Here is a 15,860-nt window from a genome sequence, read left to right on the forward strand (position 1 = left end):
ACTGACCAGTTTTAGATAATTGGTCACATTGCGTTAATTTGTGTTTTACTCGAAATCAAAGGATGCAGACACTGACAAAATAGTGACAATTTCAAGACTAATCTGTATTAAGTGAACGTGGACTGAATAGTGAACACTAGAAAGCCTATTGTGATTATTATTTACAGTTTACTCGCTTCAGATCATCTCAACCCGACGTCGATGATTTGTATACAAAATACAGCTTTCTCTCTCCAAATAAGAAATTAAACGATCTGTACATCTGCCATCGTCCTTCCGCATACCAAGTATTCAGTCTGTGATGTGCAGTGCAAATCGAGTGCAAATCCAGTGCATCCCCTTCGAAAGAAAGTTACATTTCCAAGATCAATCACAATATGTTGTTCAGTTGCATCGTCCAGGTCGTGACGTCAGCGCATGCGTGCAAGAATCTCCGTGCCAAGGTGAGCGGCATTTTAGAGTAACGCTTCCATTGTTATTATGATGACTGCAATCGTTGCTCCGCATCCATGAGTGGTTGACAGTGCGTTCTATGTGGTGCCTTGCTCACAGTCCATGAGTTGTTCCACATCAGTAGTAGATGTCGAGTGTATAGCGATCTCCGGGATATTACTCGAGAAGTGCGCGTTTGCCTCGGTGTCGCCTTCGTGTACACCCAGATCGGCCCTTTCGTGGGAAGTGGTGTCGTTGGCTGACTTCCAGGCTGGACTTGTTGATTCGCCGACACTGAGGCGGATCAGCTCGGGGTTTGTTTCCGGCGCCCTCGTCTGAGCTCCGGTTGGCGTGCCTGTTTCCATGTCGTGTGACGTTTCGCTGACCACTCTGACGGCATTTTCATCTGGGTCATTGCTACGGCAGACAGCTCCAGTATTTAAAAGCATGCCACTGGGGCCATTTTGCTTCTGGTATTCCTGTTCATCGTTTCCTATGAGGGGCGTCTCACATTCATTGTCCTCCTTGGTAATGCCGTCTGTATCAGATGACTTCTCCGGCGGCTCTTCGTCGAGAAATTTGTGCAGCAGTCGCTCCGCTCTCCGCTTCCTCTCTGCATCCGGTCCTGGCTGATTCGGTCTTGATGCCACTGGCTTTCTGTTGTTATTGTTGGAGTTGTTTCCAGACTTGGACAGCTTCGTCATTCCAATGTGGTCCTCGTCCTGGTCTGACACGGCCGAGAACTGTGTGCTCTCGCGACGCACGAAGCGGTTGTAGCCGCGCTTAGCGTGAGTGCTGCGCTCCGGAGCCACCTCAGTCTGCGAGACTGCCGTGACACTCCGGCGCTCACCGTGATGTCTGCTCGGTGCCACCAAGTCCCGGTATTGCGGGCAACAGATGGTGAGGATTTCCCAGAAGCCGCTGCGGAAGGCCTGGCTCATGAGGGCGTAGATGACAGGATTCATGAACGAGTTGGCGAAAGCCAGGAGGTGTATCAGTAGCAGCGAGAACATGTAATTGCGCTTATGAAGGAGGTGGGAAAAGTTGGCCGTGACACTGACGATGAAAAACGGACACCAGCACAGGAAAAAGCACAGGACTACGACGAGCACCATTTTCGCCACCTGCAAAGAACAAAGAAAAGCGTTTCATGGGTCAGAGATTGAGGAAATAGATTTCACTTCTCTTTTCTCTTCTTTAGAAGAAACGATGAATGTGATAATGAAATACAGTCTTGCGATGAAAATCATTTTAATCACGTCACTTGTGGCATGACCAATTTTTAATGCTTTACGAACAAATTCGTGCTGACCCTGGTGACACGATAGTCCCATTGTAGAGATCTTCAAAAAGTAACAAGAAGCAGGAAAGGACAGGACGGGTTTTGCGGCTTGAAACGAGGCTAATACACCGTGCGGAGCTTACTTGTCCGACCTGAAGAACGAATCCCCGGGGCAAACACTGAACAACCCGTTCCCGCGACTAAAAATGCAGTTCGGCCAGAAATGTAACGCTCGTTCCGATGAATGAGCTTGAACGTAATCATCTTCATAGATATCGAGTTACGATTTCGCATAATACCCCCGCAGAGAGGGGAATACGAAGGATCAGCGAGACAATCTGTCCAACTTCTAAATGCATTGAAGGACATGCCGTTGAATTCGTTTGCGGTCTTTTGTCAACACTTTCCTCATAAAAGTGGAAACATTACTCTATGTAGGCGGAAGAGAGAAACGATTGAAAATAACTCTTAGATGATATTAGCCAGTCAAACGAAAGAAAGATTTCTGGGACGTCTGTCATGCATATTCATCTGAAATGACAAGTATAATCATGCCGTTTAACAACATCGACAAAGAATAACTAAACAACTACACAAACTTCACACTCTGTAGACGAGTGTTCATGTAGGATATTACTACATCTCTTGACGAAACCGAATATTTTTCGACCCCATACTGTTGTCCCATAAAAAAACAAAATATATTTAAAATTTAACAGTGCTACTCGACTCTCGGATTGACATTTACATTTTGAAATCCAGAATCTGGAAATCTGGAATATGGAACGCACCACTTGGAAACTTTATATATATAGATCAGGAAGGCATTGTCGCGTCTGAAAGGATACAAAATGACAACAAATAAGCATTAATCAAAATATGATCATAGAACGTCAGCAAGCCATTCATCATGTGTAAATGAGTCGTCCTTCTTACTAATCTCTCGCGTCACAACATGACGTGTTTTGTGCAAAAGATATCATTGATTTCACGTTTTTTAAGATAGTGTCTTTCATCATTCTCCTCTGAGACATGCCAAATGCCATCCTTTCCCTTGAAGAAGTTCCTTGCCTACAAAAGGCAGAAAATTATTCGAACCATAACATTTTGAGCATGGCATACAGTAAGCAATTTGATACAAACTAAGACGTCTCGGCCACCGAGAGCTCCGCTTCGAGGTCTCTGCAGGTTTTGTGTGGTAATCGACTCAGGTTTGAGAGATATATGGCCCAAATTCTTAGTGAGTGTGCGATGTAGCTCACATTATCTGATTTGTGTCTTTCAGTTTTAAAGATTTCATACAACGCAGCAGTTTCCTGCGATTACTTTTTGAGTATTTCCTAAATTCCTATTCGACGAAGTGAGTTCATATAAAGGTCTCTCTTCATTGTTGTTGTTGTTGTTGTTTGTTTTGTTTTTTTAGTGTGTGTGTGTGTGTGTGTGTGTGTGTGCGCTAGAGTCTTGGTTGCCTCTTCATTCCCTCCGAAAAGTCGTTATCAAAAGTTTACAGTTCTGGATGTGCCAATATCACATACTCCTGGGTAAATCCTCCGTTTCCTCCTTCATTTTGCCATTTCCAAAACTTCCCGTCGCATTTTGATCACTTACCAGCGGCTGAAGGTGGTAAATAGCCACTTACCCATCATTTCCAAAATAGAAGCTATGGTCGTACAACGCGAAGCGCTCAGCTAGATAATCACCAGTTTATCGTTAGAGAGGCGACAGAGCGCCAAATTTCAAGTCATTACCAATCGACGATCAAGCATCTTTGCCACATAATCCGTAATAAACTCCTCTTTCTCAAATGACACGCAAATGACCGTATTTGGAAGGCTTTCTCTTATCCAGCCCGACAACACCGGATTCAAGCGAAGGGATTGGTAACAGTGATAAGAAATTAGTTGGCATCTTGCCGCGCAAAGGATACTTATCATCAACTGTTGTTATGTCAGCACTATATCTTCCCGTTTCTCCTTCTTATGAATGAAATATACAAATATATATATATATATATTATCATATATATATATATATATATATATATATATATATATATATATATATATATATATATATATATATATGTACCGTTTCACTTCTGTGAGCGGACACATTTGAGAGTTACGAACTTTAAATCTTTCCCGACAGAAAGATACGATATACGGTCACCCCGAAAGGGTTCGTTACTCAGGGTGACTTAAAAGTGCATTTACGACAGCCTGGGCCATCATAGCAGATTCTAGCCTGACCTTATCATCTTAAATCGAATCCGTAATATTTCTCTGACTGTATTGCACGTTCTCGCAAATTGTGGGCCTATGACCTTTTCTAAAAGTGCCGCGACAGCGTACAGCTTGCGCTGATCGATCCATGACAGAAATACATGTCAATTCAAAACCCTCTCGGTCACCCAAATTTTACACAGTAAATGCATAGAGACATGTTTACTACACAGACGGACCGTAACAAGGATAGACTGAGTTGAGTGAAGCGATGGCTAGTCGTCCGAATAAAATATTGAAGACTTGAAAAAAAAACAAAACAGAAATCGCTTGACACAATGATGATCCTACACTTCCAAACTGCTCCACTACACAACAAAGAGCATTGCTTGATTCGTTACAATTCGGGTCTTGGGATGACCTCTAACCTTGCAAATTAGCATACTTTTCTTGAGCTACAGTTATATGATGCTACCAAAGATCCCAGATCTTTTTTTTTTCCCTCACAGGTAATTGTTTTTTTAAAGTGAAGTCCATCTCACAATGTTCCTATAGGAGAAGATGGTATAAATCCATGGACTTCGATCCAAACAGATATATCCAATTATAGTCTACGAGTCAGTACTTATACGACAATGTCACATACACGCACTCACGCGTCCAAATACAAGCACACACACACACACACACACACAAACGCACACGTGTATAATTGTATTTGCTTTCCACTATTATGCAATAAGTAGAAAAGAATATCATCATCCCTCAGAGTACCGCTTCTTAGAGCTTGTAGCTTAATTCATCCGGCCATTATGTACGTGAAGTCTATAGTCTTCGCTATAGTAATCTTGATGTTCTTTTTTTAATTTCATCCAAGTTTCGGAAGGAAGTGAGAAAGATACAGAAAGTGAAAATGAGAACAAGCGGAAGAGAGAGAAAGAGGGGGGACATATGGGATTAGACGCATGGGCTAATGCCATGCAATTGGGGTGAATAAAGCCGCGAGGCAAAAGCGTTTGACGATTGACAACGTCTCCATGGCGAAAATGACTGCACTTGAACTTTCTCGATTTCTCCGTAGTGATACACCTTCGGGGCAGGTGATTCAACAAAGCCAGTCTGCCGCTCCCAGGTGACTCGTGGGGTGGGGCATTTGCCGGCTCCTCTCCATGGAGAAAATCCACAGGAAATGTGAACAGTTCTTCCGTCTGAAACGTTTTTTTTTTTCCATGTTGATTATCCTTCTTAAGACTCTACGAGGGACCGAAATTTGGCTTGACACTACCATTGATTACCAATGCGTCGTCTGGTCACTCGAACACATTTTCTAGGCCCGAGAAAGGTCTCATGGCATGTGCACGTGCACTAATTTACGCACGGGATGATCGTTAATTGGATAAAAGGTTTGAACACCTGTTGCGAATGCCCAAAGTGAAAGCGCGCGCAAGCAGCATTATGCCAGTTAACGAGGCATAATGTCTTCAGTCAATTCTGAACCACAATAATTACATTCTTTCAAAAACGATGTTTGTTTAAATTCATGAAATTCTTCCGTCGGGATGCTTTCATTGCAACTGATTGATAAATAGCCCTGCATCGACGTAAATATTTTTTTGTTTTTGTTTTTAGAACATGACAACTGTTATGAGTATGTCCAATAACCTTGGTGCCCCACACACTTTCAGTTAATAAAACGTTGTTTGTTTGTTTTTTCAACATGACAACTGTTATGAGTTTGTCCATTAACCTTGGTGCCTCGTTCTTTTAAGTAAAGAATGTCACTGGTCGTGCGTTGATGGTTAGACAACCAACATACATTGTACTTGAAAATGCGACAGTGTAATAGGCTCTCCCTCGTCAACATCTCAATGTTACGATTCAAGCTTTATTTCCGGTTTGAATTCCAGTTTGAGCAGTAGAAATGCTCAAACTAATTACCAAGTATATACCTAACCTACTCAGTTGAATTCTTTTTTCAATTACCCAATTGTACCTGGATCAGAACAGCTGACCATAATGGCGCTTCTCAATATTATATTCTTTATTCGCTGCATTAAAAGGTTTGACGTTCGGATACCTGACTCTCTTTCATCCCATATACTGTACATAAACACCCACTCCAAAGAAATGAAGTCCTTTGCGTGCCGGGGAGAGTATCAGTCTATTATGTCCAAATGATCCATTATACAAGTTTACCTCTCAATGGCCTTCACTTTCTCTTTTTCACACAACACACATTAAACTTCATTCCCCATGTCTAATTTTCCCCGAGAGAATCGCAGTCAAGCTCTTTGTATCCGTCACCTTGAATATTCTAACCTTCTGAGGGGAATAGAGATTCCATACTTTCCTGAAGTGTTAGCAAAATAAAAGTGGAGTTGGAAGAAGATATAATCATTGTGACGACAGTGATTGGAGAGTCCCATGTCGAAAGAGTCTACTTCCTTCGAGTATGATGGATTTCAAATCGCCCGGTTCTTACTCAAAATCGTTCCCCAGAAGCCGCACAACAGATGGACCCCCGAATTCGGAGCACTTAACTCTTGCAGCCAAATGACAGCTTTATTGTGTGGATGATTTGTACCCCTGAAGTAATTTGTAATCGGAAGAAAAACGAGGGTTATTTTCGGCTTTTCTCCCGGACGCCGCTGCGTGTCGACGGGGCACGTCCTGTTTACTTACGCACCGGCAATGTGCAGCTTACAGCTCGGTGGCAATCCTTCACACTCGGTGGCTGGTGTGGCGTCCCAAAGCCACGATCGTCGATTTTTTGCAATCCCACTTGACATATCAATTACCTCAAAATTGAACGTTTTTCTTGTTCTACTACGTGAATGCATGTCGCCTACCATGGGCTAGACTTCACTATTAGGAGGCGCATCAACACCGTGATTCGCTGTAACTATTGTACTGTTGCCTAGTCTTGAAATTTGCGAATAGACACTACAATTTCCTTGCTTTGTTTAACGATGTCAGTACCACTTGTAATTCAAACGTTTGTGACCTCTATATCATTTAAAAGCAATGGGAAAAAAGGGCGAAATTTCACCGAGTACCAATTCTTTTTTCCCCTGTCTCTTTTCCCAGCCCTACAGCAGATTACGTTGACAGCAAAGACTGTTGTCATCCTTTTTCAAACAAATTTTCACTGGCAACAGGCATCGCAATTTCTTTCCTTAAACTGGATGAAAGACATTTGTTACATTCGCAATACAACTCACATTTTCCACAAATGCGTCAGGCTATCAGCAAGGGTTATTTCATAACATTGTAAACCCAGTTTGCCGAGGACACTGAAAATTGACACCTCGAGACACGAATTCGAACTTACTTTGCTGCACGTTCACAAATGAGTTATTCTTTAGATGGTGAAATACTAGTATGCAACAGAACGGAGAGTGTCATGTTTAGCTCTATCTGGCATGTTTGACTCTCACTGATAATAATGACAACTTTGTTGTTGTTGTTGTTGTTGTTGTTTTTGGGGGGGTCGTCGTTGTTCTTGTTGTTGCTGTTTTAACGAAAAGCATCCAAACGCCACCTCCCCCACTTCTGTACACTCGCTTTAGATATTCTTTCAATAGTTCACAACCGCGATGACATTACCAATACACAAATTTAACCTGTAATGTCATTGTGAGAAAATCCCTACATTTCTTTCGTTCTTTCCTTCCTTTTTTCTTTTTTCCCCTTTTCTCTTTCAATGAAATTGTTGGTGTATGATATGCGTGGCGAAGGGGGGGGGGGGGGGGGGAGGGGGGATCAACATCTCGACAGGAAGGGGACGGTAAACCGACACCGATCGATGCCAGAACACGGGCGACAGGGTCCGTCCTCGGTTCCGCCCGTCGGACGCCGTGAATAAACCGAGGCATCCCTTGCACATCGACGTCGTGGTTTTCACCCCGGTCGGTCGTGCATTCTGACAGACCCTCTGTGAGAGGCATGGGAATCACGTGATTGTGGTATGGGGGAAACAGTTTGATCTATTGATTGTACTTTACCGATCGCAAAGGCTTCGTGCTGATGCTGTTTACTATAGTGTGAGCCTTAAAGCATACCATTGGATAATCTGTTTTTTTTTAAATGATATTACCTAATTGACATTATCAGAAAGACAAATTACTTGAGCTGACTTGAATCGACTCCAACTTAAGTCTCTACGCATTCTTCAATTTATATAGGGGTAAAATACGAATTGCATAGATAATTGATTTCATTGGACGGAAGTAAGGCGTAATCTCACGTAAGCTCTGATAATGAGGCCCTCGAAGAAAAAAAAAGCAATCTAAAGCGTGTTACGCACGGAACAAAACTGTCGGTTTACAGGTAAACCGTTGCATATTTATACACCATGAGTTGAGGAAATCTAATTCATTTCCTAATGAAACATGCCTCCCTTACTTTTATTTCACACCTCTCGAAAGAAAAAATGCAACAATTTCTTTGGCTTTTGCTCAGTTTGGTTTCATCGTCGATACTTTTGCGTGGTATGAAAATGATAAGAATGATCACTACAATAATGGAAATGGCACAATTGATGATACACGAGTAATAATTGAACGATTATTTTTATGATAATACTACTGGTAATGATAATGGTACATGAAATGATAATGGTATTTCCAGAAGTGTCAGCTTTCTTCATGTCAACCGGTATGGCCAATCAAGACACGTAAAGACTGGACAGCTTTTTTTAATCTTTTTTTTTTAAATAAAAGAATTACAAGGAATAGTGTGACTAGGCAGGCAGTGTGATCTTCCATATTCAGCTTCCATATGAAACCAGCGCACCTGTCAATCGGCGCATGCGCACTATCCTTACCCATTTTTCTGCTTGACACGGGAGTTTTATCGCAGCAACCGTAATGGGGGGAAACACAAGAAGTGGAGGTTTGAAAACACTGAGTGCATCTTCCAGGTTGAAGATGCTATCCTCCAAACTTCCTCCTCCTGAATGATTCTCGAACAGTCTCCCACGAATGCTCACCTGATGTGAAAATATGCCCGTCACGTAGCCACGTGTCTCAGTCGATGACCCCTTCGGGTATGCCATCGTGCACCTCTGTGGAAACTGTTCGACACTTTTCCTTCAGTATTTGATTACGCTCTTGAACTCCTTACAACATGTTTCTTGTGCATGGAGAGTATCAGCGTGTGAATTGCCGGACTCAAGTTTGTAAATGTCCTGCAGTGCCCTGAAGGTGGCTATAATGTTCGGCACACCTCTGGTGGATGTCATTCGCGGGTTCTTCGTGGTCGTGGATGTAATCTTTTCTCCCTTGGATTTTGCAAGGAGTCATTCTGCACTTCGTTTTCTTTCTGTAATTCCTTTGTTTCTTATACGAAGAGACTCTTTATCAAATAATTTTTGTAACAAGTTTGCCAATAGGAATCACAATATAGTCATGATAGATGCACTGTCTGTTGATGTGTGTTTTTTTTTTTGCCTCTTATTGTCGAATGCACACTACACAAGGGGCATAAGCATAATGTCTATACATATCATTGTGAAATATATAATTACGCATATCTTATTAGTGCATTGGTTCATGCTTATACATACACAGATTATGCTGTAGAACTATCATTATTATTCCTATGTACAAATTCTCTCCTTGAACTCCATTCCTTCTGTAGGGTCAAAATGAAAAAAATAACAACAACAAGACTTAAGATAGATTAATACATTTGCTACGGATGTCATCAATTAATTGATCGATCGATCAATCAATCATCTAACTCTTCTTGAATTTCGACAGCAAATACTTTAAGTTAGCGAGGAAGCATTCTTCTGTTGTGCATGCCAGTTGAAAAACACATCTCCACTATTCAAGCTGCCATCACCTGATTGCAAACGATCGGCACACTACGAATGTACATTACACCTACCATTTTACTTATCTTGATTATCTATCCATCCATCAGAGCAAACATCGACCCACGGGCCTATTCGTCTATTGATTAATCGATGATTGCGGTAACAATTATAGTTAATTCATTTAACTTCTTTTCCGTCTACTTCAGTCAGCCACCATGCCTTGACAGTCATATACGCAGGCATTAGAGAGAAATCATAATTTCATCTATCTTTTCTTGGGTCATTTCGTCACCTCTATTCAGATATCCTTCCGCGCTTAAAGCTACTACTAGTATTTACCATTTGAAGATTAAAACAAAACAGCTTTAGTGCTTCAAAATAGTTCTAAAAAGTGAGTTACGGATAGAAATAGCCAATGTAGAAATGTTAATCAGTATGTAATCAATGCTAGGTACTGTTAAATATACAAATTTTGAACGATAGTTTTTATCAAGTCGTTTCTAGAATAAGCCCTTTACAGGTATGGTTTATTGAGAAAAATAGTGATATCTCCTTATATTTGTGGCTTTATTGCGAAATTTTTATATGGTAGGATGTGTTGCGATACAACTAAACTCTCCTCTATATCTCTTTATGCATCAAACGTGATAACTCGAACATCTTCTTTAAATCACTGCTCCCATAGTGACTAACAGTGGCTTTTTAATGCATGCATGCTCAAAAGGCAGACCGAAAACTAGAGGACGAGGAAGTTGACTCTCGTCTTCGATTTCCTTTAAAACGAGCCCCTTTCTCTAACCTACACAACCGAGCCCTTTCACCCCGATTTCGCTCAAATTTGAATTACACAATCATACCCGTACCGGGTCTCAGAGATCAATATTCTAGATGAATTAAAGAACGGGCAGGTCGATTCTCTCCCTCTAGAAAGTGGTCAGAGCAATAAATCATGTTTTTGGGGACAAGCACGGCTAAAAGATTTATAATATACATAATCGATGACAGGATAGAATGGCGTGGCGATCTTTTCTGGCGTACATTTTTCATCACGTTGGGAGACATTGGGAGACATTATGACATACTCAAGCTTCATGTTCGATCGAATTCTCACCCCACACAGATATCATGTTTGTGGTGCTTTTTTTGTGTGATACGCCAGTCCTCTTCCGCACGCACTTCTCCTGCATGATACGAAGCATTTTAATGATTTTACACCATTATAATAGTAATGCAACGTAAGAGCTTTTACATGCCCCTTTTTGAACTAAAGACTTGCATCGCATAATGTCATACCATGCAGGGACTCAGTTAACACTCAGCCTTTGTTTTCCCCCGTTACACTTTTTTTCTGGGTTGAATAGGTCGCTAGTTTTCATTGTGCCCCTACAATAACTCTCCCCTCATGAATACAAGCCTTCCTATCTATTTTTCAGAGTCTTTCACTTTCTACTTTGTTCTGCTGTCTGCTGTTTTTGTGGTATCACGCCTAGCAACATTTTATAATAGCGCCTGTGACGCTGTTATAATATTCTGAATTTGTGGAAAACAAGCACGGTTTTTGCAAGACCATAAATCAGTTGTGTTTGTTATGCGCTAGCCTCATATCATTATTGCAATATAGTGGTGCATCACTTTATCCACAAATTCGCCAATAAACCTGCTAATCTTCACTCTAATAAATGGTAGCAGGCCACCTTAACCCTGTTAACGTATATCGTTTTTTATTTTAATCAGGGTTTTCTTTTTGTTTTGTTTTGTAGTGCCCTCTTGGCGCAGGCTACCTCTTATCGACGTCGTTGGCAATTTGTCTGTATACAGTGCTGACGATATTTTGATGTGCCAATAATGAGTGAATTAACACTGGGGGCGCATCGATGATCGTTCACCATGTATACTGAATGTGATGTGATAGATATTACATGATGTGACTTAAAAAGAAAAAAAAAACATGTGATGCCGTTTTAAGGCAGTGCAGGTAGTGATAACAGATAGTAATAGTAGATGTCGCGACTGGGATATGAATAAAGATGATCTGGAGGATTTTTTTTTTCTAGCGGTGGGGCTTAACAGGGTGCAGAAACAAAAAAAAAGAAAATGCTTAAAAATATATGATGCACATTTCATGAAGACAGTATTTAGTAATTTGGTTACGTAAAGACTAAAAGTCATCAATAGTGATCAAAATACATTCGCATTACATGGACCTGTTAAGTGAATATCAATGCGTGGACAAACGGGAGATACATACGATGCGACTACATCATCAAAAAAACTGTGGCCTATGTCAGTATGGTCAGTATGTGTAATATAACAATATCTCTGCTTCGAGCCAACATGTGCGGCCTTTAAATTCAATAACCTCCTGTGTTTTACCCAATTGTAATAAAACCTTTAGCATTTTGTTTGTGTGAGTTGGCTCAACTTATCCAAGACAACTTGCTGAACATGGGTTGGGATCACACTTAAGTGGAAGTAACCATAGCAACCTTCATCAACCTAGCAGGTAATCAGTGACTTAATAACAACTTCTCTGCATGATCATTCACTTTTATTCTCGCTCTCGCCTCAGAGTACAAGTAAGAATATTTCAAATCAATATTCATGAAATAACCCATACATTCGCCATAAGAGTAAAACCCGAAGTTTTATGTCCTTGCAATGGACGTCTTTGCGTGTATATTCGAGTGTCTCTGTGTGTGTGTATATAATGGAAGGGGGAAGGTTTGCTTCAGTTTGGTAGTGAGCGTTTGGGCTCATCTCCGAACTTTTCTTTGTAATAATGTTTCATTAAGGACCACCATCATTTGGTTCTTCAAAGTACCTATATACTTCATGTAAGATAAATAGATATAGGGAAACAATCATATATAATCCTACATAAGAGAGAGATTGTGGTTGTAAAGGTAATGCTTGTATATCATGCAGGAAGGCAATACCTTTAAAAGAAGAAAAAGCAACAGTTACAACTACCTGCCCACACCGAACTTGAACCACGATAGAATTCATTTGGTATATGGATAGGGCAAACGCGTCTTTTCATTGGGAGGTTGTCGGAGAGGGGATGTAGAGTGGGGGAGGGGGAGGGGGGTGGTTGGGAAATCCAGGGAAGGGGTGAGCTAGCGTCAAGTTGCTACTCACTGGCCAACTGGCCCCCGGTCTTGATATCCTATCCGACTGCTTTCACTATCAACGCGAAGACCACGGCTAATTCACTCCGGTTTGTCGCAAATTACTTTCTCGTTTACTGGCGATATTGGTTTCTTGTCGGAGGCAGAGCTCTCAGAAGCTGGATGAGGAGGGGCGCCGACCCGAGACATCGTCATTACGGCTCTGTTTCCCAAGAATTGGCTCTGATGGTGGCTCTTAGGGTGGCTCGCGCGAAGAGGGGCGCTATATGGCAATGCCTAGAGGCTGGATAGCGATACGTGTTCAGGGCTTGTCGATTTGCAAGCCTTGAGGCCTGGTCGCCTAAAGCCTCTAGTGACACTCTCCAGCCCTATAGAGGATCAACAACATCCGCCAAAGCTCCGGCGCACCAATTTATTGCTCGTTGTCGCGAAGCGCCTCTCTGCGACAAGTATTGTGTACCTTGTAAAGAAATACAGCCATTCGCGTTGTCGGTGCCAGCTCGAGTTGCAGGGCGAGAGAGCGTTTGGTCAGGTAATCTCGCACCGCCGGTGTCGGTGCAAAATGCCCCCCTCGGGTCTCCCGACGCCAAGGCTTCAAAGAAACATGCATAGGTGTGAGTTTAGCTCGGGTCGATCAATGTTAGCTTACTTGCCTTTCATTTCAGCTGGATTGATTGCAATCGTCGTCTGATTTGCCCACTTCATTACCCCTAACCTGAGGAGAACGTATGGGCAAATTTTGAAGGGACACAAGATATTTTACACTCCACCCCGCCTTTATCATCCTAACCTCTTTACATCTTCCATTTCCTAATATCTTTTTCTCAGCCAAGACAGCTCATCCAGTCTCTCTCTCTCTCTCTCTCTCTCTTTCACACACACACACACACGCGCGCGCACACACACACACACACGCATGCACGCACACATACAAAGTACCGTATATAAACATGAACACTTTTTGTTTCTTTTAAGCCGGACAAGGTTAACGAAAATAAGCACATGCATCTTACAAAGAAAGAGAGTGTGTGTGTGTGAGAGAGAAAAAAACCGCTTGATTTTAAGCTCTGATAGATGGTCTGGGCGAGGACACGGGAAAGACAATATTGAATCAGCCAAGAAAGTGTGTCACGATACCCTGAGAATTCTTATTCTTAAACATTACTCAATCCCATCATGCCCATGCATGCCTTTCACTGCATATCGATCTATCCTCCTCAGGTAGTTCAATGTAGAAATAATGAAGGAATAAAACACTGTCTCTTGAATTCATGGTTCGTATCAATAATTCTGGTGTAATGACAATATCAACGAAGAAAACCGATAGTTCTGTAGCCTATCTACCTTCCCACTCCAACTTAATGAACTATAAACACTTAAGAGGGTGTGTACAGTTCTGATGGCCGTGAGGATTTAGCTTTTAACATTTTGCGAGATGTTCAGAAACCACTCTATGAGATGTCAAAGAGCATGCAATTCTAAGGGGTATCAAAAGTTTATGCGATGAAAATGGGTTTTGAAGTGGCCGAGATATCCAAAAACAAGGTGAAACAAAGAGATCCTAATAAAGTTGTGGCCTGTAGTCTTTTATTATTATCACTTTTTTGGATATCTCAGCCATTTGAAAACCAATTTTCATCAAATAAACGTTGAATCCTTCTTAAAATTACATGCCCTTTCATATTTCATAAGAGGTTTCTCATTATCTCACTTAGGTACTTAAAAAAAAACGAATCCCCACCTCAACCAGTACTGCACAGCCCCTTTAAACTGGAAATAACAGCAGTACCCATCTCCGAATTCCAGGCTCATTGTTGTATAAAAAACTTTATGTCCACACAATGTGTGTGAGTGGGTTTGCATTCGTTTGAAAACAGGGAACAGACAGGAAATACACACACACACACACACACACACACACACACACACATACACAAACACACAACCCCCCCATAAAAATCCTTATACAGCTCGTGTCATGCTGTTCAGTGATAGTCTGAGGTGAATAATCATCGAGTGTGTATCCTCAAGGATTGTGTATGATGGGTAATAGAGACAGGTGTTTTGCTTATACCATGTATACGAAAGAAAGAAAAAACATCTTGATGAACATGTTTAATTCAGAACATTTTTTTTTTTTGGGGGGGGGGGTCATGGAGTTCTTTGATCAGTGATTTTCGCAGCAGGAGTGGCGCCACAGCGGCGTATACTATACTTATTTTCTGAAGGCAACCGGTCACGTGGGTGGTTTATATACCTTGCTCTCCGAACGCTGGGTTCGATACACTTTTAAGGAGATCATGGGAGAATGTGATGTTGTCGGGTGTTACACAACAAGATTAATCCCTGCATACCTTCATTGAGAATACCAGATTATTCTTTTGGAAACAGAAGTTGGTATTAAGTGGGGATAAAGCACAAGCGAATAAGTAAAGAAAAAAAAGTGTCTCCAGAGCCATTTCTACAATATTTTCAAGCGTAATTGATTTATCTTTAAAGTTGTGTGTGTCTCTGTTCAATAGACAGATTCATTTTATTCGAACTGATCCAAGCTTATGACTAGTTACAAGACAAGGTCTCTCGTATGGCATGGACGACATCTGGCTGAAAGAGCTAGGAACTTCACTTCGAAGAAAAGTATCAGTATCTTTCGATATCACGTGCTTTTAGATCTGGGAAAAAAAAAAAACCTCTTACGACTTAATCGTTTGTGAAACGTCTATTAGCCAGTGTAGTGCATGTTTAATGATGTTTTAATCTGGCATCTATAAACTTGTATTTCAGAGCGACTCTCTGAGAGAAATTCAATGGGAAATGTTTGTGGTAATCAGGGTGACTACACTTGGGGTTCTGTTATTGACAATGTTGTGTTATTGCTCATACTTCAGTTGACATGACTATACACAGCCCAGTCGCTGTATAAATAGCGACAGGGCTGTACTGTCACCACCCACAACACAAAGAGAACTCAGCGA

The 15,860-nt window shown here is 41.5% G+C and overlaps 1 protein-coding gene across 1 annotated transcript in view; it reads right to left on the reverse strand.

The window, feature by feature from the left end:
• Positions 1-473: 473 nt before the first annotated feature.
• The window catches only part of LOC139729129 (uncharacterized), a 41,462-nt gene continuing 26,075 nt past the window's right edge, over positions 474-15,860 (reverse strand). The window contains exon 3 of the mRNA XM_071640060.1: positions 474-1,556. Coding sequence (XP_071496161.1) covers positions 531-1,556 — 1,026 coding nt within the window. The 3' untranslated portion in view covers positions 474-530. The remainder of the gene's footprint in view (positions 1,557-15,860) is intronic.

This window comes from Diadema antillarum, unplaced genomic scaffold (assembly GCF_040938485.1).
Source record: "Diadema antillarum isolate AM-2024a unplaced genomic scaffold, OU_Dant_1.0 seq00000218_RagTag, whole genome shotgun sequence".
Classification (NCBI taxonomy): Eukaryota; Metazoa; Echinodermata; class Echinoidea; order Diadematoida; family Diadematidae; genus Diadema; species Diadema antillarum.